The sequence below is a fragment of the Malaclemys terrapin genome, chromosome 23 (assembly GCF_027887155.1).
Source record: "Malaclemys terrapin pileata isolate rMalTer1 chromosome 23, rMalTer1.hap1, whole genome shotgun sequence".
In the NCBI taxonomy this organism is placed as follows: Eukaryota; Metazoa; Chordata; order Testudines; family Emydidae; genus Malaclemys; species Malaclemys terrapin.
Genome location: NC_071527.1, coordinates 19,977,776 through 20,001,538, shown reverse-complemented (window position 1 = coordinate 20,001,538; position 23,763 = coordinate 19,977,776). Strand labels below are relative to the sequence as shown.

The window sequence follows — 23,763 nt, the reverse complement described above, 5'->3', positions numbered from 1 at the left end:
AACCCCCAACCCCTACCCCCAACCCCTCCCTACCCCGAACACCTAACACCAACCCCATCCCCTAAACCCTAACCCCTAAACCCTGACCCTAACCCCTAACCCAGAAACCCTAACCCCTAACCCCTCCCTACCCCTAACCCCTCCCTACCCCTAAACCCTGACCCTGACACTTAACCCTACCCCTAAGCCTAACCCCTAACCCCTAACCCCTAACCCCCCGACCCCCCGACCCCTCACTCCTCACCCCTGACCCTAACCCCTGACCCTAACCCCCTAACCCTAAACCCTAACCCCCTAACCCTAAACCCTAAACCCTACCCCTAACCCCTACCCCTAACCCCTACCCTTACCCTAAACCCTACCCCTAAACCCTACCCCCTCACCCTCACCCAACCCCAACCCTACCCCCTCACCCTCACCCAACCCCAACCCTAACCCCTCACCCTAACCCAACCCCTGACCCTTAACCCCAACCCCTAACCCTAACCCCTCAACCTAGACCCTTACTTTAACCCTACCCGTAACCCCTCACCCTCACCCTTCCCCTAAACCCTACCCCTAACCCCTCACCCTAATCTACCCTAACCCTAACCCCCAACCCTAAACCCCTAACCCTAACCCAACCCTAACCCCAAACCCTTGACCGTCACCCCTAACCCAAACCCTTGACCCTGACCCTCACCCTTAACCCCTCCCTAACCCTAAACCCTACCCTTAACCCTAACCCTAACCCCTCACCCTAACAACCCTAACCCAACCCCAACCCTAAACCCTAACCTACCCCTTAACCCGACCCTACCCCTAACCCTAACCCCTTACCCTACCCCTAACCCCTTGACCCCGACCCTACCCCTTGACCCCAACCCTAACCTCTTGACCCCAACCCTAACCCCTAACCTACCCTAACCCCAACCCCTAACCCCACCCCTAAACCCCTTGACCCCAACCCTACCCCTTAACCCTTACCCCTAACCCCTAAACCCCTTGACCCTGACCCTACCCCCTAACCCCAACCCTAACCCCTGACCCTAACCCCTAATCCTAAACCTAACCCCTAACCCTGACCCTAGCACTGACCCCTAATCCTAACCCCTAAACCCTACCCCCTACCCTAACCCCTACCCCTCACCCTAAACCCTACCCCAACCCTCACTGCTAAATCCTAAACCTACCCCTAACCCAACCCTAACCTCTCACCCTAACCCTACCTTAACCTAACTCTCACCCTTAACCCTAGACCCTAAACTCTCACCCTCACCCTTAACCCAAAACCCTTAACCCTAACCTCCTAACCCTAAACCCTAACCCCAACCCCAACCCTCACCCTACCCCAACCCTAACCCCTCCCAACCCCAACCCAACCCCATCCCCAACTCTACCCCTAACCTGACCCTAACCCTGACCTAATCCCTAACCCCTCACCCTACCCCTAATCCCTAACCCCTCACCCTACCCCTAACCCTACCCCAACCCTCATCCACACCCTAACCTAACCCTAACCCCGACCCCTAACCCAACCCTGACCCTACCCCCTAACCCTGACCCCTAAACCCTGACCCTAACCCAACTCTAACCCTGACCCTAAACCCCAACCCCTACCCATAACCCCTAACCCTAATTCCCAGTGGCTATTGCCAGCTCAAGGGAGGAAGAGTTAAGATTGCCTTGGCACATGCATTAACTCTGTATTTCCTGATTTTCAGAGGTTTTGCTGGACTTGACATTCTGGAAAGAGGCGAGCTACCTCCAGGCAACCGTAACTCTGCGTTAATTAAGATTTTGTCAGTAAATCAAAGGAGACACTTCATTAGGATCTATGCCATTCAGCATAAACATAAACTTCAGTGGTAACCGGCCTTTGCAAACACTCTTCCACTATTTGTAAAACAAGAAGCCATGAATCTTCAGAAATACTGCTGCACAACAGCTAACCCACAGCCTTGGGAGGTACTCTATTCCTTTCCTCCTTTCACAACACTGATTTGCAGCATAACCTCCAGGCTTGACGAATACAACAAACCAGGCTTTGGGCTGTAGAAATTAACTATGAAAAAAGCTCTAGTTGGTTCAGAATGCAATAGCCTGCCAGCTTAACAGTATAAGCATATGGCCTTTTGTGCACTGGATCTCTATGGAATGTGGACTTAAACATTTATCTTCCAAACCTGCCACCAAGGTCATCTACGGGGTCTGAGCCAACAATCTCACTGTCCATAGCCATCATATCCCACAACGGCTATATTCCTCAGTGTGTGTGGGATGCTTGCTATACAAGTGTGCACATCTCTGTATCTCATAACCCTAACCCTTCAGAATGAGGATGATCAACGGGACACACTAATATCACGGTACAAAATATATCGGAAGGACAGAACAGGGCGTGCTGGTGGGGGAGTGGCACTATATGTGAAAGAAAGCATAGAATCAAATGAAGTTAAAATCTTAAATGAACCAAACTGTACCATAGAATATCTATGGATAGTAATTCCATGCTCTAATAATAAGAATATAGCAGTAGGGATATATTACCGGCCACCCGACCAGGGTAGTGATAGTGTCTGTGAAATGCTCAGGGAGATTAGAGAGGCTATTAAAACAAAAATGTCAATAATAATGGGGGATTTCAACTATACCCACAACGCAATTGCCAGTACCACACCTCCCTCAGCAGAAACCATGGAGTGAAAGGGCCATGGGGAATCAGGCTCCACGCATTTCTAGGGCTCCTCCAGGTCAGGGTTGAGGTACATGGGTTATGCAGTGCAAGAAAGTTTGTAACACTGCTGCCAAGTTGATCAATAGAAGACTTCACTCTCCAGGGCTGTAAAGCCAGCACTAGATTAAAATATAAGTTGGTACTTGAAGAAGTCAGCTCTTGCCAAGCTCCTTCCCCAGCACTCTGGGCTGTTTGTGAAGAAGCAAGAGACAGTTCAAGTCATAGCCAAAGATTTTATAAAAATAGGAAAGTTTTGGTCTTACAGAAAGAAAAGACTTCAGCTTATATTAGGGCACATCATTAGCAGGAACCTGCAGGATCTGGCAGCATTTCACCCCTCCTCCCCAGACACCTCCCCAAGAGAACATTCAAGGGTCATGAATAGGGATCCCAGAAATCCATTTGCCAGGGAAAAAATGCATAATGTGTTTTTACAGAGAATCTTTAGTTTTTACATTGAGAAAAAAAAAACAACAACTAAATTTTACTGAAAGTACCAGTGTCACTTTTTTAATGTGCACAACCCTCCCCCTCCTGTGGTTGATTTTTGAATGCGCTTTAAATTCACATAGCTAAACATACGCCAATAAACTGCTGGCGGCGTATAGAGGTTACTCAGTGCCATATAGGGGGTTGTGTTTTAATGCATCTTAAATTTCACTACAGCCTCCGCCCATGAGTAATTAAAGTTATAAAAAGATGCTGAAAACTTTAAAAGTCACCCGAAAGACGGGTGACTTTTAACACCCATAAATTTGGTAAGGACAAATTTAATGTTGATGGTAACCTGCTGTTCTGTACTGTATGCAGCAAGGCTGTAGATGACATTTGAAGGCAATCGCAGAACACATGGAAAGAGCTAAACTGACTGAAAAGAAATGAAACAGAGGCTGAAACAGCAGGGCCCTTGACAACAGTAAAGAAACAATACCCTGTGACTGGATCATTCCAGCATTTTACAACTGTAAATAGATCAATAAAACATTGTATTCAACTGATACGTATATATATTGTGGCTGGGAAAACTAACAGTCAGTGTTTCATTTTAAAAATCCATGTTTTTCCCCCCAATTATGTTTTTTTAATTGGAGAATTTTAAAATCAGAGAAAACTAGGATCCCTGGTCACGAGATACATTCCTAGCACAGATACACACATGGCAACAGAGGCAGGAAGACCAATGTCCTATCAAGTACCAATATCCTAAACCAAAGAATAAAACTTCTCCACTACAACGAGCAACTGTGTAAAGATCTGTGCTGAACCAGAGCAGTGGCTGAATTGATGGACATGGCAAACCTGACTTTCTCCAGCATTCTCTCTCATAGAATCCTGCAATAGCAGAAGTCAGAGGGGCTTCAGCCATGACCCTCATTGGCTTTGTCATCTAAGTGACTTTACCATTATATTCTTGGACACAACGAAACTCCAGTAATCCCCATGGAAGGATGTTACTATAGCCCTTTCCCTGCTTTCTACCCCCACTCCAACACACACCCTTCCTTATCACATTCAGTCCCTTCATCCATTTCATAGAAGGGGCCTGCTCTGGTCATAGCTCATCCCGGGCTGTACTGTCAAGAGGTGATTGGAGCACATCTGAGTTCTTGGCCTCCTTGCTGAGCTCCTGCTGTTCTTTCATTTTCTGGGATTTGGCACGGTCCCAGTCAGTTTTTACACTCTCATTATTCCAAACCACAGAGGTCTCAGTGTCGCTGATGTAACCATCATCACCGGTGTAATGTGTTGGGTAAACCAGCAGTGGTTCCACTGAAAAGGCCAGCAAATTCCGGTTTTCAAAATGTTCCATATATTCAGAGCTGTTCAGAAAAGGGAAAAAAAGGGGGAGGGGGATGTCACGTCTTCTGCATTTACCCTACAATCCATCTTCAGCCTCCCACACCAGTGCATTAATCCTTCCATTTACCCTGCTTCACTCCAGACACCCTTCATCCTCCCATTGCGGCATTCAAACCGCACATCAACTTACTTAATCTTCTAACCCACAACCCTTCCAGTCCGCTCCCGAGAGAGGGACATTCATCGTCCAGAAATGTTTGTCTTTCCCTAAAAGAACAGCAGCTGTGGAAAAACATGGCAGCACCAACAATTCCTAAGAAATGAGTGTTTTAGAGCCCTCTACAACCCCCACCCAAGTAGCTCCAACCAGATCTCAGCCTCCTGGGGCACAACTAGGCTACAAAAGCCAGAAGCCAGCTTGTTACTACTGCTATGTGGGAATGAGCTTAGGACAGTCAGGAAAAACACTGCTTGAACCAGGCAGCGTTGCTGAAGATGGTCTGAAGGTGTGATGTCAGCTCTCACTGACAGGGCTGGGTGGCCCACTTGAGTCTCAGTAAAGTGGCAGATTTTAGAAGCTATATCAAGGAGCAGACTGGACTGCAAGTCCCTTCACAGAAATTCCAGTACAGTGATCAAACCAGTCAACAGTGATGGGGCTACAGCAGGCTCGTGCCTTTGCTGTGGAGGAACTCCTAATGGCTTTTTTGTCAAAACAGAAAATTCTGCAGGAAGTGTCTGATTTCACCCAAGTTTCTCAGGTATTCATCAAAAAACCCCATGGGTGCTGAAGACAAACATTTCTGGTTGTTCAATGAAAAAAAAAAAAATCAAAAAGCTTAAAAAAATTAAGAAAAATGTAGGGCTGTCAATTAATCACTGTTAACTCATGCGATTAACAAAAAAATTAATCACGATTAATCACACTTAACAATAGAATAACATTGTAATTTATTAATTTTTTTAATTGCGCGACAGCCCTGGAAAAATGTTAGTTTTCATTCACATTTTTCATAGGAACTGTGATGTGTCATTCCATATTCTTTATGAAATTATGCTTATCATATGAATGACATAACAGATATACTTTATTTCAGAGGGCTCATGTGAGAGATCATTGGAAAGGTTATGATTTACTGAATGTGATTATCCTATTTGTGTGCCTGTATCATTTTTGTATCTGATCTTAGGAATATTGACTATGTATTTGTATTTCAATTATGCTACTTTGGGTGAATCCCACTGCTAACACTTCAGGTACAACAATGGAAAAGCCAGACAGGGCGGATGGCCCATCAGCGAGGACAATGATCTGTGAAAAGCTTGGCCTTCCTGCGGATGCTCCATACGGTCACTGACTCATGGACGCTGTGGGGGTCTTGTCACCGGATACTAAACATTATCTGGGACTTCTTGTAATTTTCCACTGTAAGGGAAGGGGGGTCAAGTTTGGCTTCCTCCCCCCTTCATGGCCTGTCTGCCCAAGAAGAAAGACTGCAAAAGGGAAGGCAAGGTGGAAGTCCAGACTGCAGGGCTTGAGGCTAACTGAGGTGGCTGCCTCAGGTGCCAGACTTGGGGGGGAGGGGGGGCACGCCACTAGGACCTCAGAGTGTAGAAAGTTGTGTCTGCTGCTGGTGCATATGTACTCTCTCTGCTCGAGACGTACAGAGATGGTGGAGTGCTGTGCTGGAGGAAGGAGGGCACAAGAGATATAACAGGTGGGCAGGAAAAAAGGTGAGAGGGAATAACAGAAAGCAGCAGGAACTGCAGGGAGAGAGAGGAGAAGCCACCTCTTGTGTACCTCTCTAGCACCCCCAGGAGCCTGGACTGATTAACACCAGCTTCTCAGGGAGCTTCCTGTTTCCTGCTGCTTCCCTGAACCCACTTGAGGAGAACAGGCAGTCAACTGAAGTAGTAGGAGCCAGTTAGGCCCTTAAGACACTGATAACTTCCCTCACTCAGGCCCTGCAACCAGCCTGCTTATTTGTCCCCTTCAACTGAGTGTTGACAGCCACTATAGCTGGCACAGAACAGCAGTCATGAGTGAAAGAAGAAAATGCCCCTCGGGCAGCATTCAGAAAAAAGAAAGCAAAGGAAGCTTTTCTATCTAAGCAGGAAGGAGCTCTCCTGAGATACATAGACACAAATAGAAGAACAGGAGTACTTGTGGCACCTTAGAGACTAACAAATTTATTAGAGCATAAGCTTTCGTGGACTACAGCCCACTTCTTCGGATGCATCCGAAGAAGTGGGCTGTAGTCCACGAAAGCTTATGCTCTAATAAATTTGTTAGTCTCTAAGGTGCCACAAGTACTCCTGTTCTTCTTTTTGCGGATACAGACTAACACGGCTGTTACTCTGAAACTTGTCATAGACACAAATGTTCACAGTGAGCCTTCCGGCCCCAGTGAGGATGTGAGTGGTGAGGAGATGCCTGATCTTCCAGTTAGTCAGAGTGCAGGTAACCTGGCAGCTACTGCAGCATCCATATCTCCATCTCAAATGGATGTAACCATGCACATTCCTGAAGAAAAGTGTAGATCAGAGAAGAGTGTGATGGAGGTGCAAGAAACAGCTGCTGCTGAGTTTAGTTCCTTAAGTCTAGATGATCCAGGACTGTGGACCCACTTGAGAAGTAGCCTGAGGGACTTCCTTGTACTGAATGGGCCACAGCAAGTGAAAAACTTCATATTTGCCAAAGACAATGAAAATAGAAGTTTCCATCCAACATATTACTGGCATGAAATCCCCAGTGGTGACAAAGTGGAGAGGCCATGGCTTATGTACTCAAAAACCCAGAATGCTGCATACTGTTTTGGTTGCAAACTCTTCCAGTCTGATGTTCCAGCCACATTGGGTTCTAAGGACTGGAAAAATCTGGCTAGAAATCTGGCATGCCAGGAGAAGGAAGCAAATCACCAGAGAGCATTGCATAGGTGGAAAGAGCTTGAGATGAGACTAAGGTTAAAGGCCACCATAGATGATAAGCATCAAGAGAAGATTGCATCAGAGTCTCTTTACTGGCAAAGTGTTCTGAAAAGCCTCACTGCCATTGTGAGAATGTTTGCTACCCAAAACTTAGCACTGCGTGGCACTTCAGATCAACCGTATGTGCCAAACAATAGAAACTTCCTTAAAATTGTGGAGCTGATGGCTGAGTTAGATGCTGTACTCCAGGAGCATCTAAGAAGAGTCACCACCCAAGAAATGTACACACACCACTATCTTGGAAAAACAAATTCAAAATGAGATCATACAGTTACTGAAAACAAAAGTCAAACAGAAGATTGTGGCAGATCTGAAGTCAGCAAGATATTACTCTGTTATTCTGGACTGCACACCTGACATCAGCCATACGGAACAAATTACTTTAATGGTGTGTTTTGTAAAAACAGAACCTAGTGAAAATGTTCCTGCAATGGTTACCGTCAGAGAGCATTTTCTAGAATTTTTTGACATTGATGATAGATTTGTCATCCTCCAGTAATGCTTCTTAAAAAACTGGAAGATACAGGAATTGCGATAGCTGACATGAGAGGTCAGGGCTACAATAATGGTGCCAGCATGAAAGAAAAAAAAAAAAAGAAAAAAAAAAAAAAAAAGAACAGAGGAGTGCAGACACGGAACCGAGAGTTAAACCCTCAAGCTTTTTTTGTCCCATGCAGTTCTCATTCATTGAGCTTGGTGGTCAGTGATGCAGCATCAGCTTCTAGGGAGGCTGCTGAATATTTTAATGTAATTTAAAGCATCTATGTATTTTTCTCTGCATCAACTCATCAATGGCAAATTTTGAAGAAAGATCTGGGAACATCCTCTCTGACACTGAAACCACTGAGTGCCACATGATGGGAAAGTCGAGTGGAGACGATAAAGCTTATCAAACACCAAAATTGGGAAGATAGATGATGCCATAGTTGCCATTATGGAGGATAAAGCTATGACAGGAACTGTTTGTGGGAGAACAGTGGCAGAGGGAAATGGTATCACCAGAAACATACATAACGTCAAATTTCTGTGTGGCTTAGTGTTGTGGCATGACATACTGTTTGAAATAAATGTTGTAAGCAAGAGACTCCAAGGTGTTGACCTTGATATATTTGGAGCAATGGAACAACTGGACAAAGCAAAGTCATACCTACAGTCTTACCAGTCAGATGAGGGATTTCAAAACATTCTGAAGAGTGCACAGAAGTTGGCAGAGAAACTTCACACTGAAGCTATTTTCCCACCAATTTAAGAATACAAGAGTCACTGAAGAAGACGACATTTTGATTACGAGGCACAGGATAATCCCATAAGAGACCCCAAGCAACAGTTCAAAGTTGAATTCTTTTACCAGGTGCTAGACTGTGCAATACAGTCAGTTGAAGAACGTTTCATGCAACTCAAGGAACACAGCAGTATATTTGGGATGTTGTATAGGATATTCCAAAACTCCTCACTATACCTGAAAAAGACCTACACCAGCAATGCAGGGCACTAGAGACAGTGTTGACACATGAGGACATGCGTGATATTAATGCGAGTGATTTAGGTGATGTATCTTGAAAAGGCTTTCAGTTCATTTCAGCAGGATCAACTCCAAAGGCTGATCTGGAATGTATGTGCACAAATAAGATGACCACCCTCTTTCCAAATGCTTTTTTTGCTCTGCGCATACTTCTAACACTTCCTGTAACAGTTGCCAGTGGAGAACGCAGCTTCTCCAAGCTGAAGTTAATTAAAACACATCTACGCTCCACAATGACACAGGAGAGGCTGGTCGGCCTTGCAACCATCTCAATAGAACATGAGCTGGCCCAGACTGTGGACCTTCAGGACGCAGTTCAAATCTTGGCAACCAAGAAGGCACGGAAAGCACCACTTTGATTATTCAAACAGATAAAAATGCCAGTGTTTACTATGCAGACAAGAAAAGTTACATTTGCTGTTCAGGCGTTTGAAAATTAAGTGTTACTTAAAATTTTTGAACAAGGCATTTTAAGTTGTTAGTTCTCCTTTATTGGGATAGGTCTCATGCTACTGCTCTGCTACGAGTAGAACAAGAAGAAGGCAGAATTGAGACCTTTCAAACTTTTGGCCCAAGCAAGGGGACATGGGGGCATCATGAGCTCCTCGCCTCAGGTGCCAAAATGTTGTGGGCCGGCCCTGACAGACTGAGACAGGGGTCTAGTCTGAAAAGGACTGTAACTGGAACTCTGAACCACAGAAGCTTTGCAAACTGCCCACAGCAATATCTAGCGTGAGAAATACTATTTGAAACCAATTTCTTTAGTGAAACTAGCTTAGTTTGTGTGTTTTATTTCATTTGCTTAATCTGCTTTGTTCTGTATGTTACCCCTTTTACCACTTAAAATCTGCCTTTTATAGGCAATAACATTTGTTGACTATTAAACCCAGTTTCTGTAATTTCTAATGGGGGGGAGGGGGAGAAGTGTGCACATCTCTCTCCACACTGAGGGTGGAGGCGAATTTCATAGTACATCTTTGGGTCTGCGCTCCAAGGGAGGTGGACATCTGAGTGCTGGAGCAAGTCCTGTAAGCTGATTCTTCCCAGAGCTGATTGCCGCTGGGCGTGTGCCTGCCTGTGTGTGTTAGAGGAGGTTTTAAGCGCCTGGCTCAGCAAGACAGACTAAAGGGGGCCCATGCTGGCAGAACAGGTAGACTCGGTGGTATCTAGGCACATCAGGTGGCTTCCCAAGGAGTCCAACCCGTCACAGGAACAAAAACCATTTCCCAACCAGCTCTAGTTAGAACCTCTCACAACAAGCTCTCATGCTGCTTCCAGTGACAAGCAGGAAAATGCTGTAGTAGTCTCAAACCCACTCCATATGCTACTACTGTGAGGCTTCACTGCCAAGTTCAGAACACAGGGGTTTTTCCCTGTTCAGCTACAGGAGCTGACTACAGACTCCATCTCTGACTACTGCTGAAGCAGCAGCAAAGAGTGTTTGTTCAAAACTCTGCCTGCAACAGGCTTCTCACTTCAGAACACAATGTTCCAGGATCCCCTTCACCCATGCACCCACCCTCCCTATAGGCTGATACACCCTTCTTTCCCCAGCACTAGGCCCCAGAGGACGCAGTCCAGACTCACACAGGGTGTTTATCAAACATGACAGGAAGAAATTCATCCACAGGTAACATCTTGGAGAGTGGCTCAGCTGCCAGCAGCTTCTGGGCACCCTGCAGGGACATCACATAGGCTAGAGTCCAGTAGGAATAATCTGCCTCCACCAGGTTCCGCACGTGAGGCACAGACTTCTCTGGATGCTCCACCTGCATTCGCTTCCTCCCAATGTAACTGGGGGAGACAGACAGCAGCACAAGATTATCTTTTAGAAAGAGACTCACACTCTAGCTCGGGGGTTCTCAAACTTCATTGCACTGCGACCCCCTTCTGACAACAAAAATTACTATAGGACCCCAGGAGGGGGACTGAAGCCTGAGCCCATCCAAGCGACACCACTGGAGGGGGGGAGGGGAAAGAGAAGGGGGCAAAGCCAAAGCCCCACTCCCCCAGGCTGGGGGGCCGAAGTCCAAGGGCTTCAGCCCCAGACAGGGGACCTGTAACCTTAGCCCTGCTGCCTAGGGCTGAAGCCCTTGGGCCCTGGACCCCAGCAAGTCTAAGACAGCCCTGGTAACCCCATTAAAATGGGGTCCCGACCCACAGTTTGAGAAGTGCTGCAAGCAGCAGTTAGGGCCTCATGCAGGAAAGATCGGGTGGAATTCTCTGGCCAGCTTTATGCAGGAGGTCACATTAGATTATTGTAATAGTCCCTGCTGGCCTTAAAAAACAAAAAAAAAACAAAAAAAAACACCAATCTATGAAATTCATGCCTGGAATCAGTCAGCATAGGTGGAGAGCAGAGGTGGCAGGTGCCCTTGTAGCATAGGGCAGCAACTTCTGGCATAAAAATAAATCCGCTTTCTGGTTAACAGAGTACATGGTCCTCTCTGAAGTTGTGTTTGCGGCACAGAAATCTTTTGTAGTCATCAGTGGGTGAGCTACCCTTTCCTTATTCAAATCCTTTTCAAAAAGCCACTTCTTCCTAATGCCTACAAAAAGCAAGTTTATAATAATCAAAGGGTAGGTTATCTCCTAGTGTCCCCTTACTCTTCTCTCTTTTAGACTGCAAGCTCTTTGGGGCAGGACTTATGTATTGTACAACACCGAGTGTACTGCCAGAGGTAAACAGATAATTAAAGAAAAGCGCCCAGGGAAGCTGAGTAGAACATCCGTATAACCTTCTGATCTTCTGCACTTACATCAAGTCCCAATCCAGACCCTCTTCTTCCAGGTCATACATCAGATTCATCAGCCGTCGTTTAAAGAATATTTCAAATCGCAGGTCATCCTCGAACACAACTGATTTCTCCAGCCCTCTCTCCACAATCTAACAATTTAGCAGAACAGAAGCCAAGTCAGAGAACCTGAAATGCCTGCCCCTCCTTCACCCCACCCCCCACGACATGTAATTTATCTCCCCTTCTTTCACAGCACTGGTATCTATTGACTTTTAGTGCCAAGGAATTAGCTCTCTCTTGCCTCCCAACCTCTTCCATGTGTATTCCCTTTTACCACCGCTAGGGCACATCTAGGCATTATGAGTAAGGTTCAGATTTTGTCAGTTATTTTTAGTAAAAGCCATGAACAGGTCATGGACAACAAACAAAAATTCATGGAAGCCCGTGGCCTGTCTGACTTTTACTAAAAATAATGGGGGGAGGCCTGACGAGGGGATGACTGAAGCCTGAGCGCAGGGGTGGGGGAAGAAGAGATGAGAGTCTGAACCCTGCTGCAGGGCCCCCCGCCACTCACAGTGGCTGTAGAGGAAAATGTCATGGTGATCTCTGAAAGTCACGGAATCCGTGGCCTCCATGACAACCTTATCCTTAATCATGAGATCTGCAAGACTGCTCCCAACCTGCTGTGTATAAATATAACCATTATGGCTCACACAATAACCAAAAAAAACAGAGGAGGGCACCACCCTGCTACCTACACACTCCTCTCACCCAGCTAAAACAACAGTGTCAGCATGTGAATTCCTGCAAGTCTCTGGATGGTCCTGAGCATAACACCCTTCCCCCCCCACAAGATCATATGTCCCTGCTTATTCTTTGTGCAACTGCAAACCCTGCCAAGAGCAGTGGGAATGCTGGAAATGGTAGAACCATGGCAGGAGCACAAATTGAAAAGGTCCTGACTTGGCTATCACACCCAAACAGAACAAGTGTCCTGAAGGGGTCAGAAGCACCAAGATCCCTGGAGCTCTCCTGAGTATGCAGACTCTCTCACCTCCTTCCAGATCTTATAGTGACTTAGGAAGCAGCCCAGCTCCCCTTTGGTCAGTGGACGGCCATGGTATGGATCCTTATATCCTGGCAGCATCTGAATCCCCATGGCTTCCACCTCACTGCTATTCATGGCTCTGCAACAAGCACAATGAGGTTAATGCCTCCGTCAGCACAGAGCAGCAGCTGGCTTTGGAGTCTCTGCTAATGCTCATAAATGCAGCTTCTCTCCCCAAGAAATCTCCAGGTCACTTTATTTTAAGCCTCTCTCTTTGCAGAAGAGATGATGGAAAACAGAACAGAAGATCCTAGGATTACTCATTCTCATAGCCAGTTTATAAAGAATGCAGGCAATTTAGGTCATTACAACAGCTGTTCTGGCAACAGCTCAAGGCACTACACAGCCATTATCTTGTTTCCTCACCCTGAAGAGCCTTGTGTGCACATGCAGGGAAGACATTATTAGAGGAACTATACAGGCTATTCACTCAGCAGCCTCTTTGTCCATTGACAGGGTGGGATGACAAAAGCAAGGAAGACAAAGCCTTACAATCCATAAGGGGCTTCCTACAGCAGAGAACTTTATGAAGTGACTGGGAAGCACTGACACCCAGAGCGTCTGGCTCCTCCTCCTCCCCTCCATCAAGCAAGGGAGTTGCCCTGCTTCCCTGCATCTCTAAGAGACAGCATCAGCTCTTCCCCATTGGAATATCCCGGTTCCTTATTATCAGGTGTTGGACTGGGCACATGCGTGTTCTCTGGATGCACTCACTTTCCATCCACAGCCTCAATGATTTTGCAGTCGATCTGCTGTTCGTACAGCGTCCGCAGCATTCGCTCTCGTCGATCTGCCCTGTGCTTTAAGTTAATCATGAAAACCTGAGGAAATAAAATCCATGGCCATGAATGTGCAGGGAGGTCCCTACCACACCAGGGAGGCAAGAACTCAACTGCAACCTTGATGCATCCTGCACTGAACCCAAGGGAAGAGTTACCCTGTGCTTTATTAAGACCTAGCAATGCAGCTCAGGCATTAGAGAGTCTGAGGTGACCACAGGAGGAAGCCCGTAGGCTCAGCTTGTGCAAACTAAACACTATTCATCATCTCAGTAATGTGCCTATATGGAGCAGAGTCCTGACTCACCTCATCAAAGCCCATCTTGTCAGGGACCTTTGGCAGGACGGACAGGTATTGTGAAGGTTCCACTGGAGGGTTCTTCACTAAGGGAAAACCAAGAAATGGAATGTGAATGGGTTTCTGTAAGACATTAATCTTCCAGACATAAGGCCAAGGGACCTCTCTTAGCCGCCACAACTCCAAATGAGGCACAGCTACCACCACACTAGGAATAGCCCTCCAAACAAACCACCACGGAGTAACCAGGTACGAACAATCCACTGGGGCTTGAGAAAGAAAAGGATCCTCTAATTTTCTATTCCACGACTGATCTCCTACATCCCTTCTCGCTGCTAGCCTTTGGCCAGTGCCCCACAAGTGCCTGACATGGATGTTTATGCTTATTAGTCCTGTTGACTGACATACTGCTTCTCATTTATTATTTACTTCAGGTTTTTCCTCTTGTTTGAAGGAGATTCTCCAGTCTCAAGGAGTGAGCGAAGAGTATTTAACCAATTAATTAGAGAACGTTTGCAGGCAGATTTGAACAGGAAACCGCTGTCTAGAGCTGCATTTACAGAAATATTCTGTCTCTAAAGACAAGGAGAATGCAAGTTTGTGCAGCTGAAGCCATGCTCTGTGTGCAGCCAAGGAAAAAAAAATAAATCAGAGGAATAAACCTCTGGCATCAAATTCTCAGATACATAAAACTATTTTAAAACAGTTATCCTGTGACCTGGGCTCTCCCTCTTGCATTACTCAAATTTACAGAGATGTGTATTTAAATGGCTAGGAATCAGTCCCGGTCCCTTTAAGTGTTGATAGGGAGAGGTCAGATACTTAACTTTAGTAAAAGAATCTCTGTGCAGCCAGGACCAAATATAAAGAGATACTGTGAACTGTACCTAGGAATGTACCCAGGGGAAGAAAACATGGAGTCCTACAAACTCTCTATACTGTACACCCCAGAATTCAGATTACTCCACACACAACAGGATGGATGGGCACTGCCATACAGGCCCTGCAGACACCAAGAGAGGGGGGAAAACTGAAAGAGGCCTGTGTGGCACGCTGCAGTCACAGGAGACGAGGGGCCCTAAAGGTTAGTGGAAAAAGCAACACAGTCAAGTCAGGAAGAAACGCTCTCTGTTTTTAAGTGGTACAAACAGCAACCACAGCAGCTGAACAATTTACTCAGATGTCAACAGGCAAGACACTTCACTACCTGTAGCAGACACAAGCAGCTCCAATATGGCCAAGAGAACTGTGGAATCATTTGAGGTAGAGCTTCCATAGAAACTACCATTCTAGCCATCCTGCTTTAACAATTCCTCAATACATTTTCCTCCTTCCATCCAACCACCAGCTTTGAGGCAGATGCTGCTGAATCCCCAGGACAGAGACAGGTCCCAAATTCAGAATGTCAGAAGTAAGAAGGAAAACTGTCTAAGCAATTCTCAGTCCAAGCCTATGAATGTTCTGTTTCTATTGGCATCCAGCACTTACCCATTATCTCTAGCTGCACATGCATGAAGCTTTCCATCTCATCCCGCATGGTGCTGTGGGCTCTCAGTGGCACCGGCAGGAAGCCATAAACCTCTTTGTTGCATACAAACATCTGGACCTCTGAAATTAACACACAGAGTGAGCTAAATGCTGCTCAAAACCCACTCAGTGGCAAACCCAGCCCACATCATGGGACTGCATAAGGCACCCATGTCCCTGGCTTCATAAGTCAGCCCAATAAGACATCACGTGGCCTGCATGAGACAACTGCATTGCAGAGGCATATTGTGCAGTGGCCTGTACAAAAATGCGAACCCAGCCCATTATATACAATTGTTTATACAAGTACAAGACAAAGACTGACACTCCCTGGATTGTTAAGCTGGAAGAGCTGTGCTAAAGTCACAGGTTGGTTTGAGTTGGGAAAGGAAATGTTTGTAGTTGAAATCGCTTAAATGGGTTTTCCTGGTTACTGTTGCATGGAATGATGTCTCCATTCCTTTTTGAACATTGCTTATTCACTATGGCACTAAAAGGTCAGGGAGACAGGGAGGAGCAAGCTTCACCATCATGGTTGCAGCTCCCCTATCATTTCCTGGAACCCTGGGATCCACCATGACACCATTGGGCCTTTGTCATCTTGATCCTGAAAGATGTTGTGACCAGGCCAGGCCAGAGAAAGGGAACTAAATGACATCATCCCCTCCATCGGCTTTGCCTAAACCTTGAATGCCTGAGAACTGACTGTTGGGTTCCAGCTATGGTTCCTCCTTCATGTCATTTTCCTTCCTGGTCTTATTTCTCCTGTTTCTAATTTCTCTTTTTGCCTTTGGCCTAATGAGTCAGGATTTAGCTGGCCAAGACAACTCCACATTTGCACACTGGTTTGACAGGAGAAGCAACAAAAAGCAATTCTTTAAACAGACCGACCAACACTGGTAAAAGTTTGCCATGTCTCAGAGTAGCTGATAAGATCATATACTGGTCCTATAGATTCCAAGCAGCAAGGTTGCAAGCCAAAAACAAAACCCTCACAAAACCTAGCAGAGACAGATGCTGCATTTTCTATCTTTCTCTCTTTCCATTTGTGTGCATTTATCTTGTTTGGTATTAAAGGAAACAGGACTTTAAACAGCAGCAGCAGCTCCAGACCATCTAAACTAACTTTCTCTCATCTCCCCACAAGAGGGCAGCTAATACCATCTAAAAGACTGTAAAGCTGGTGTTCCCCCCCATAAAATACTCTATACAACTAGGGGAGATGGATAGCTCAGTGGTTTGAGCATTGGCCTGCTAAACCCAGGGTTGCGAGTTTAATCGTTGAGGGGGCCACTTAGGGATCTGGGGCAAAATCAGTACTTGGTCCTGCTAGTGAAGGCAGGGGGCTGGACTCGACTCAATGACCTTTCAGGGTCCCTTCCAGTTAGGAGACAGGAATAAGGAAAGCTATTAAAATGAAAGCCTGAGTTAATGCAATATATTTCAAATCCTTTAATTGTTTTTTCTTCTTTTTCTGTGACTTTAAATGGTTAAAAAGATTTTATAACGGTGAGTGTTACAACAATAGGAGTCATAGCAATTACTTGATAGGAGACCCCCAAACCATGCCTAACTGAACTATTGAGCGCTGCAACAGTAAACAAGGGTTTTGTTAATATCTTATCCCTTGTTGGGCCCAAGACAACCCCTTACCAACACAGCAGACAACCTAATCCACTTTCAGAAAAGGATGGCTGCAGGCTCCTCATCTCTCAATCCAGAGCAGAGCTACACACCCAGCCTATGCTAGCAAGAAGTGCATGAGCAGCAATATCCATTAACTCACCTGCCTGCTTGCAGGCAAATGCAAAGACAATGATGTCATCAAAAGACCAGGTGTAATCTGGGTGTGGTGGGTAGAAGACAAGGTCCCGGGAGGCCTCTTTCCGCAGGTCAATCAGGAAAGTGGAGTGCACCATGGGGACAGCAAAGCAGCCACGGCGATCTCGTTTTCGAATGGGAATGTAGGCAGGAGTACGTTTGTAATAACCCTAAAAAGGGAAAAAGGAGAGTCTTGCAAGAGCTCTTATGAGAGGGGGCATCTGGGAGCTACTCATGCATGCAATGGATCCTGTGTGCAAAGTACTGGTCTACAGAGGGACTGGAGGAGGAACATATGACAGAACCCCAGGCCTCCTCCTACCTGCGAAGTCATTCCACACCAGAAGTTAGAATAGGCAGCACGAGAGTCCAACATGGGCGCCACTACGGTCTTGTTCTCTGCCATCAGCAGGACCAGGGTGTCTGGGTTTGTTAGGATATTATCTGCATCCACAAACTGCAAACAGCAAAGAGACAACAAGCACAGTCAATTCTAATGCAGCCAGTCCAGTCCCTGTGTCAGCCTGGTGTGTTCCACCCCGAGCCATTCCTGTGTAAACCCTGTGAATGCTTTCCAACTACTCCTAAAGATACTCTCAGGATGTCCGGGGGGGGAGCATTGGCCTGCTAAACCCAAGGTTGTGAGTTCAATCCTTGAGGGGGCCACTTAGGGATCTGGGGCAAAATCAGTACTTGGCCCTGCTAGTGAAGGCAGGGGGCTGGACTCCATGACCTTTTGGGGTCCTTTCTAGTTCTATGAGATAAGTGTATCTCCATATATTATATTATTATTAACAACCCTAGGAGCTCCTCACTAACTAGATATTATTGCTTTCATTTTGATAAACACAGGCATTTCTGTTCCTCATCCTCAGAGCTGAATGAGGCAGGATCCATCAGCCAAGCCTGGAAACACATGGTCTGCTGAGCTACAAAATATCCCATGCCAGCACACCAGTACAGCATAGGCAGTACTTGAGTCCAAATGGATTTCTATTACATAAAGCCCAGTCACAAAATTCCCTTAAAGGCAGCTGCTATTCAAAACAGAGAAAGAGACCGTCTTAAGAAGTTCATCCTCAAGGGAGAAGTTCCTTAAATTCAACTACAGTCCTTCCTGTTTAGATATGAGAAACCCAAAGATAGCTGTGACAGACATTTATATGTACATTAGCTACATTTATACCTAAGCCAGTTAGATCATAAAGCTACTAAAGAAGGTTACAGCCTCCAAGCCCTCCTGGTCTGGAACAACATCTTCACAACAGCAATATTTTAAAAGATGCTTCCACTTCTCCAGGCAGGCAGGAGCAACCAGTGCCAGCAGACACATTTAGAAAACACTAATTTTCATGCCACTGTCATCAACATAGTTACTGTATTGATAGCAATTCATTGGTCAAATAGAGGCACCAGCAGAGCCCAACTTCATGCAGATGAGAGACACAGAGTGCTTGCAGGGATCCAGTCAAGGACATCATATGGATTATTCCCACCCACTAGGTTATCACCATATATTGGTTGCTGCCAAAAGCAGAACACCAAAGCACATGGATAATGGGCCATGGCCTGCCGGGATGCTGTCTGGCTATTCCTGTACTCATGCAGCTCTGGTGTGCAGGGCCAGGCTAGTTTAATCAGCAGCATTAGCCCAGGTGAGAAGCATACAGAAACCTGCACAACTGAGCTTGGATTTGGTTTGAAAACTGAAAATGACTGGACATAAACATAGCATCTGTCACCACAGTACCAAAGGCAGGGAGATTTTCTTACCAAGATGTAGTCAGCCCACATGTCCCTGGCAGATTTCAAGGCTGCTTGTCTGAGCTTCATCACGTGCTCATAGCGAGAATTTGACCAGTGCTTCAGGCCTTCCTCATCCGGATAGGACCTGCCAGGGATTAACCTCAGTTAAAGTCCCAGCTGGGTTCATCCCTCCTCACTGCTTTCCCTTCCCAAAAGTTACATGATGTGGATATATAGCTGGAATGAACTCAGCACAAGTATCAAATCTGAGAGGTGAAAGGCAAGCTAGTTGTAAAAGCCGCACCGCCCCACCCTTTAGCCACACCACAATCCAAGTGGCCTTCTCTGCCAAGGAACTAACAGACCTCCTGCTTGGTTTTGGAGTCTTCTCCATAGACAACAGCAAGATTTCGGCTCAGTAATGTCACGGAGGCCCCTGAGACTCTACAGAAAAGGGAAGGCATTTGATACAGACACGTCATGTTGGTCTCCATGGACCCAATTAAACCCCTGAGCTAACAGAATATCCTCTATATTCAGTGGAGATCATTGATGCAGCAGAGTCAATTGCTCTGACCCACCAGTTTATGAGCGTCTCTGAACAATCTTGTCTAGAACTGCAGCCAATCCAATCCCACCACAAACAGTGACTTCTATCAGAGCCCTGACCTGCTCTCCAGTGCACTACTCCCAAGTGACAAGCATCCTGAATCCTCTAAAACAAGCAAGACCAGATAAGGCAGAATTTAATGCTGTCTCCTTGGTGTCTGCAGATTTTGAAAAGGGAAAACAAATTTTTGTTTCTTACATATTCAAAAAATGAGAATATTGAAGAATTTACATGGGAGTCTCGATGGCACTTGGAGACCGGCTCTGTTCAGTAATTTGCAGGCAGGTCTGCAAGGCTGTATGACCAGGGTGGGCTTCTGACAGTTGCAAGATGGGGCAGCTTGACTTTCCTATCTGGAGCAAACGCTGCATCAACCATCCTCCCATCCCTGGCACCCCGTCTCACTATCTGAGTGCATGTCTGTGAGGTCATTGGTGGGAAGGAAGCCAGTGGTTAGAAGGGAGCCAGGGCACTTGCTGGGGGGGAAAGAGGGTTCAGTCATTTACACATCCTCACTTTGAGAGTTCAGTGGGGCTAAGATGAAACTTAACAAAATCACATGCCCCAGAGAAACAAGGATTATCATCAAACCCTATCTGCTCCCTGGACCTGGGGCAGTCTTTCACAGGGCTTAGTTAGGTCCTTTCCAATGCCTACCCCGTGACAGAAGTTAACCTTTAACCAAGTATTCAACCTTTTAATTTACCCTTTTACTAAGGAAATCAATAAACCTGAGCAGCTGTCTCTCTTCCCACTGAATGCAGATTCATTGGCAGGCAAGTTTAGCCAGGTGCTGGTAACAGTCTCTGAAGCAGGGTCTCACCTGGGCTCCTCCATCGGCCTCCACTCCACATAGTGATACAAGGTCTGCACATTTATCAGCCATTCTCGTAGCACGGCCGTTGTGTTGTCAGTGTTGTGATCTGTTGCCACCCTGAAAAACACCCAACAGTGACACACTGCTAAGTAGGGACATGAACCCTCCTGGTGCTTTCCCCCATGCCCTGCAGGGGAAGCTGGAGCAATGCTCTTGGTTAAGGATACGATTTAATCATGAGTATCTTTAGTAAAAACAGACAGGTCACAGGCAAAAAACAAAAATAAAAATCACAGCCCCATGACCTGTCCATAACTTTTACTAAAAATTCTCATGATTAAATCTTGGGGCAGGGGGCATTGAGGGGGCAAAGCCAGGGACCCGCCATCATCGGAGGGGGGAAGCCCCATGGGGCATTGCTCTGCCCGGGGGGACAAGGGGCGGGGGCAGAGCAGGAAGTTCCAGGAGGCCCACTGCCGCTCCGGTCACTGCCAGGGATGAGGGAGCCCCAGGACCAGCCGCATTGGCAGCTGCTCAGGTGGTCCCTGGGGCCAGCTGCCCAGGGTCACCAGAGCAGCGGCCAGTGCCGCTAGCTGCGAGACTGCCCAAGTGCCTGGCTGCAGAACTACTCTAGCAGCAGCCGGTGTGGCTGACCCAGGGCTGCCTGAACAGCTGGCTCCAGGGCCAGCTGCATGGGCAGCCCTGAGATCAGCCACACTGGCCACTGCAGAAGTCGCTGAATCTGTGACTTCCAAGACCTCCCATGACAGACACGGAGCCCTACTCTCTTGGTCCATGCTGCCTCCCCTCACACCCTACAGGAGAGTCTGAGGTAAATCCCACCATCTCATATAGTTTCTCATCTGCAAAGCTGCCCATTTCCCCTCTAGGTTCCACTCAGCCCACAAGAGACCCCCATGTTCCCAGAATTCTGGGCTCTCCATTCTAACCCTGCTCCTCCTCATACCCTATTGAACCAGGAGCCTCTTGTCCTCTCTCACCCTCTCTAGTGCAAGGTATTGCCCTAATGTAAGAAAACCAGGCAATCAGCATCCCAGACACCCTACTCTAACCCAGTCTTGTTGAGAATGGATCCCTAACATGAGATGCACAGCTGTCTTTAACCCTGTTAGCTAATGGGGGTGGGCATACCTTCACTCTCCTCTTTCCAAGCATACAATTCATCTGCCAGGGAAAAGGGGCTCACTGAGCCCTGGGACCGCTCCTTCAGCCACCATGAGGTGGCAGGAAAAGTTCTCTTCCTCACTCTATACTTAACTCAAAGTGGTAGAGAGTTTGCAGTAGTGCCTTTCTTTCCTCCTGCTGTAACGTAAGCTCCTGTGGGAATTTCAGAGTAGGTACTAAATCCCTTGGGGAAGATACCTTCTCTGTTGACAACACTACCTGCCCAGCTCGTCCATGTAACAGCCATGTTCTGCTCCGTGTCTCTAGTCGCACTGAGTGCGGCTACATGCACATGAAGCTGTTAATGCCCAGACACTTGGGGCAGGTTGGCAAGCGTTTCTCTGGGGCCAAGGTGGCTTTAAAGTGCTAATCAGCAATCTAGAAAAGGTAACAGGGCCCTCCTATCCAACGATACCCAGATTGGCCCGGGGTCTCACTAGGATCCTGTCTGTGCTCAGGAAAGGCCCCAGGCCACCAGCGTGGGGCTGCGGGGAGCAGGGAAAGGGAGTTGCCTGAATCTCACCAGCCCCCAGAGCAGCAGGGGGAGGACATCCCAGGCGGGTCCCAAGCCCCATCAGCTCCTGCCAGGGAAGGGAACAAGTATGTGTGGAGAGAAGCCAAGGAGATCCTAGGGACCTGGGTGGCAGGGGTGAGGGAGAAAGTCCTGCCGTCGGTGGGTGTGTCCTGCTAGTGTGTGTGGGCACTTCCCAGAGATGGGGGTCCTGCAGGGGCTGGGCAGGAATGCCTAGGGGCAGGGGGGGATAGGCAGGGATGATGTCCGGGGTACTAGGCGGGGATGCCCGGGGGCAGATGCCATGAGGGGGGGCTGGACAGGGATGCTGGAGAGCGAGGTGGGAGGGATAGTTCAGTGGGTTTAGGGGGATTAGGCGGGGATGATGCTGCGGGGGGGGGCTGGGCGGGGATACCGGGGAGCGGGTAGGCGGGGATGATGCCGCGACGGGGGGGGGGGGGGGGGGGGGATGATGCCGCAAGGGGGGGACTGGGCGGGGATGCCGGGGAGCGGGTAGGCGGGGATGATGCCGCGACGGGGGAGGGGGGGAGATTAGGGGGGGATGATGCCGCGAGGGGGGGCTGGGCGGGGATGCCGGGGAGCGCGGGATAGGCAGGGATGATGTCCGGGGTACTAGGCGGGGATGCCCGGCGGAGGCGGATGCCGCGAGGGGGGGCTGGGCGGGGATGCCGGGGAGCGGGGGATAGGCAGGGATGATGTCCGGGGTACTAGGCGGGGATGCCCGGCGGAGGCCGCGAGGGGGGGCTGGGCGGGGATGCCGGGGAGCGGGGGATAGGCAGGGATGATGTCCGGGGTACTAGGCGGGGATGCCCGGCGGAGGCGGATGTCGCGAGGGGGGGCTGGGCGGGGATGATGCCGCGACGGGGGGGGGGGAGATTAGGGGGGGATGATGCCGCAAGGGGGGGACTGGGCGGGGATGCCGGGGGCGGATGCCGCGGGGGGGGGGGGGATGCCCGGGGGCGGCTCTCACCACAGCGCCGTTCGCTCCTTCGGGTGCCGCAGCCGCTCCAAGGCCCCCAGCACCGCCGGCAGCGAGTGCGCCGCGTTCCGGGCTAGCAGCGCGATCAGCACCCGGGGCGCCTGCAGCGGCGACTCCGGGCTCCACCGCTCCTCGGGGAAGTAGGCGCTGCCCGGGGCCAGCAGCAGCAGGAGCCAGAGCCCGGCGGCCGAGGCCATGGTGTGTCTGGACGAACCACCCAGCTACCCTCCGACAAGAAATGGAACTTAAAGGCAAAGGGAAGACAAGCCCGGTACTGGCCGCAGTCCCCCCCCAGGGGGGCACCTCCCCTTTAACAGGCATTCTTACACGCCGACAGGAAAGGGTCCGGAGACGCCCCCTCGCCTCGCCTCGCCTCTCTCGGGGGCTGGCTAGAGCTTACACGTAACGCCTTAAAGGGATGGGGCCAGACTCCGCCCACACGAGCCACGTTCCCTGCCGCGCGGGCGGGTGGGGCACGAGCCCGGCCCCCGCCCGCCGGTCTGCGATGGGGCCCGCTCCCAGCCTGGCCCTGCGGCGCGGGCACCACTCGCCGGACGGCTCGCATGCGGCTGCCCCTGGACGAGCCGCGCAGGGGCT

General features: G+C 48.4%; 1 protein-coding gene across 2 annotated transcripts; it reads right to left on the bottom strand.

Moving 5' to 3' along the window:
• Positions 1 to 2,935: 2,935 nt before the first annotated feature.
• Positions 2,936 to 23,434, bottom strand: COLGALT1 (collagen beta(1-O)galactosyltransferase 1). Of its 2 annotated transcripts, XM_054012983.1 has the most exons (12): positions 23,158 to 23,434; positions 20,477 to 20,587; positions 19,071 to 19,188; positions 17,620 to 17,754; positions 17,263 to 17,467; positions 15,438 to 15,557; positions 13,959 to 14,035; positions 13,587 to 13,693; positions 12,819 to 12,951; positions 11,786 to 11,913; positions 10,614 to 10,820; positions 2,936 to 4,536 (listed from the first exon to the last, which is right to left on the bottom strand). In XM_054012983.1, the coding sequence occupies exons 1-12, from the start codon at positions 23,361 to 23,363 to the stop codon at positions 4,269 to 4,271; spliced, it is 1,815 nt and encodes a 604-aa protein (XP_053868958.1). In that variant the 5' UTR covers positions 23,364 to 23,434; the 3' UTR covers positions 2,936 to 4,268. The 2 variants fall into 2 exon arrangements, with proteins under 2 accessions (XP_053868958.1, XP_053868960.1); XM_054012985.1 differs by lacking the exons at positions 20,477 to 20,587; positions 23,158 to 23,434 and adding an exon at positions 19,409 to 20,438.
• Between the last annotated feature and the right edge of the window lie 329 nt (positions 23,435 to 23,763).

Bases quoted from the DNA above. Each gene is read 5' to 3' on its own strand.
- COLGALT1 (XM_054012983.1), bottom strand. From the start codon at position 23,363: ATGGCCTCGGCCGCCGGGCTCTGGCTCCTGCTGCTGCTGGCCCCGGGC. The intron at 14,036-15,437 runs GTAAGTGCTGGA...GTTTTCCCTTAG, and splicing joins TGTGCAGCTAGAGATAATGG to TGAAGAACCCTCCAGTGGAA. The intron at 10,821-11,785 runs GTAAGTGCAGAA...TGTCTCCCCCAG, and splicing joins GGTCTGGATTGGGACTTGAT to TTACATTGGGAGGAAGCGAA.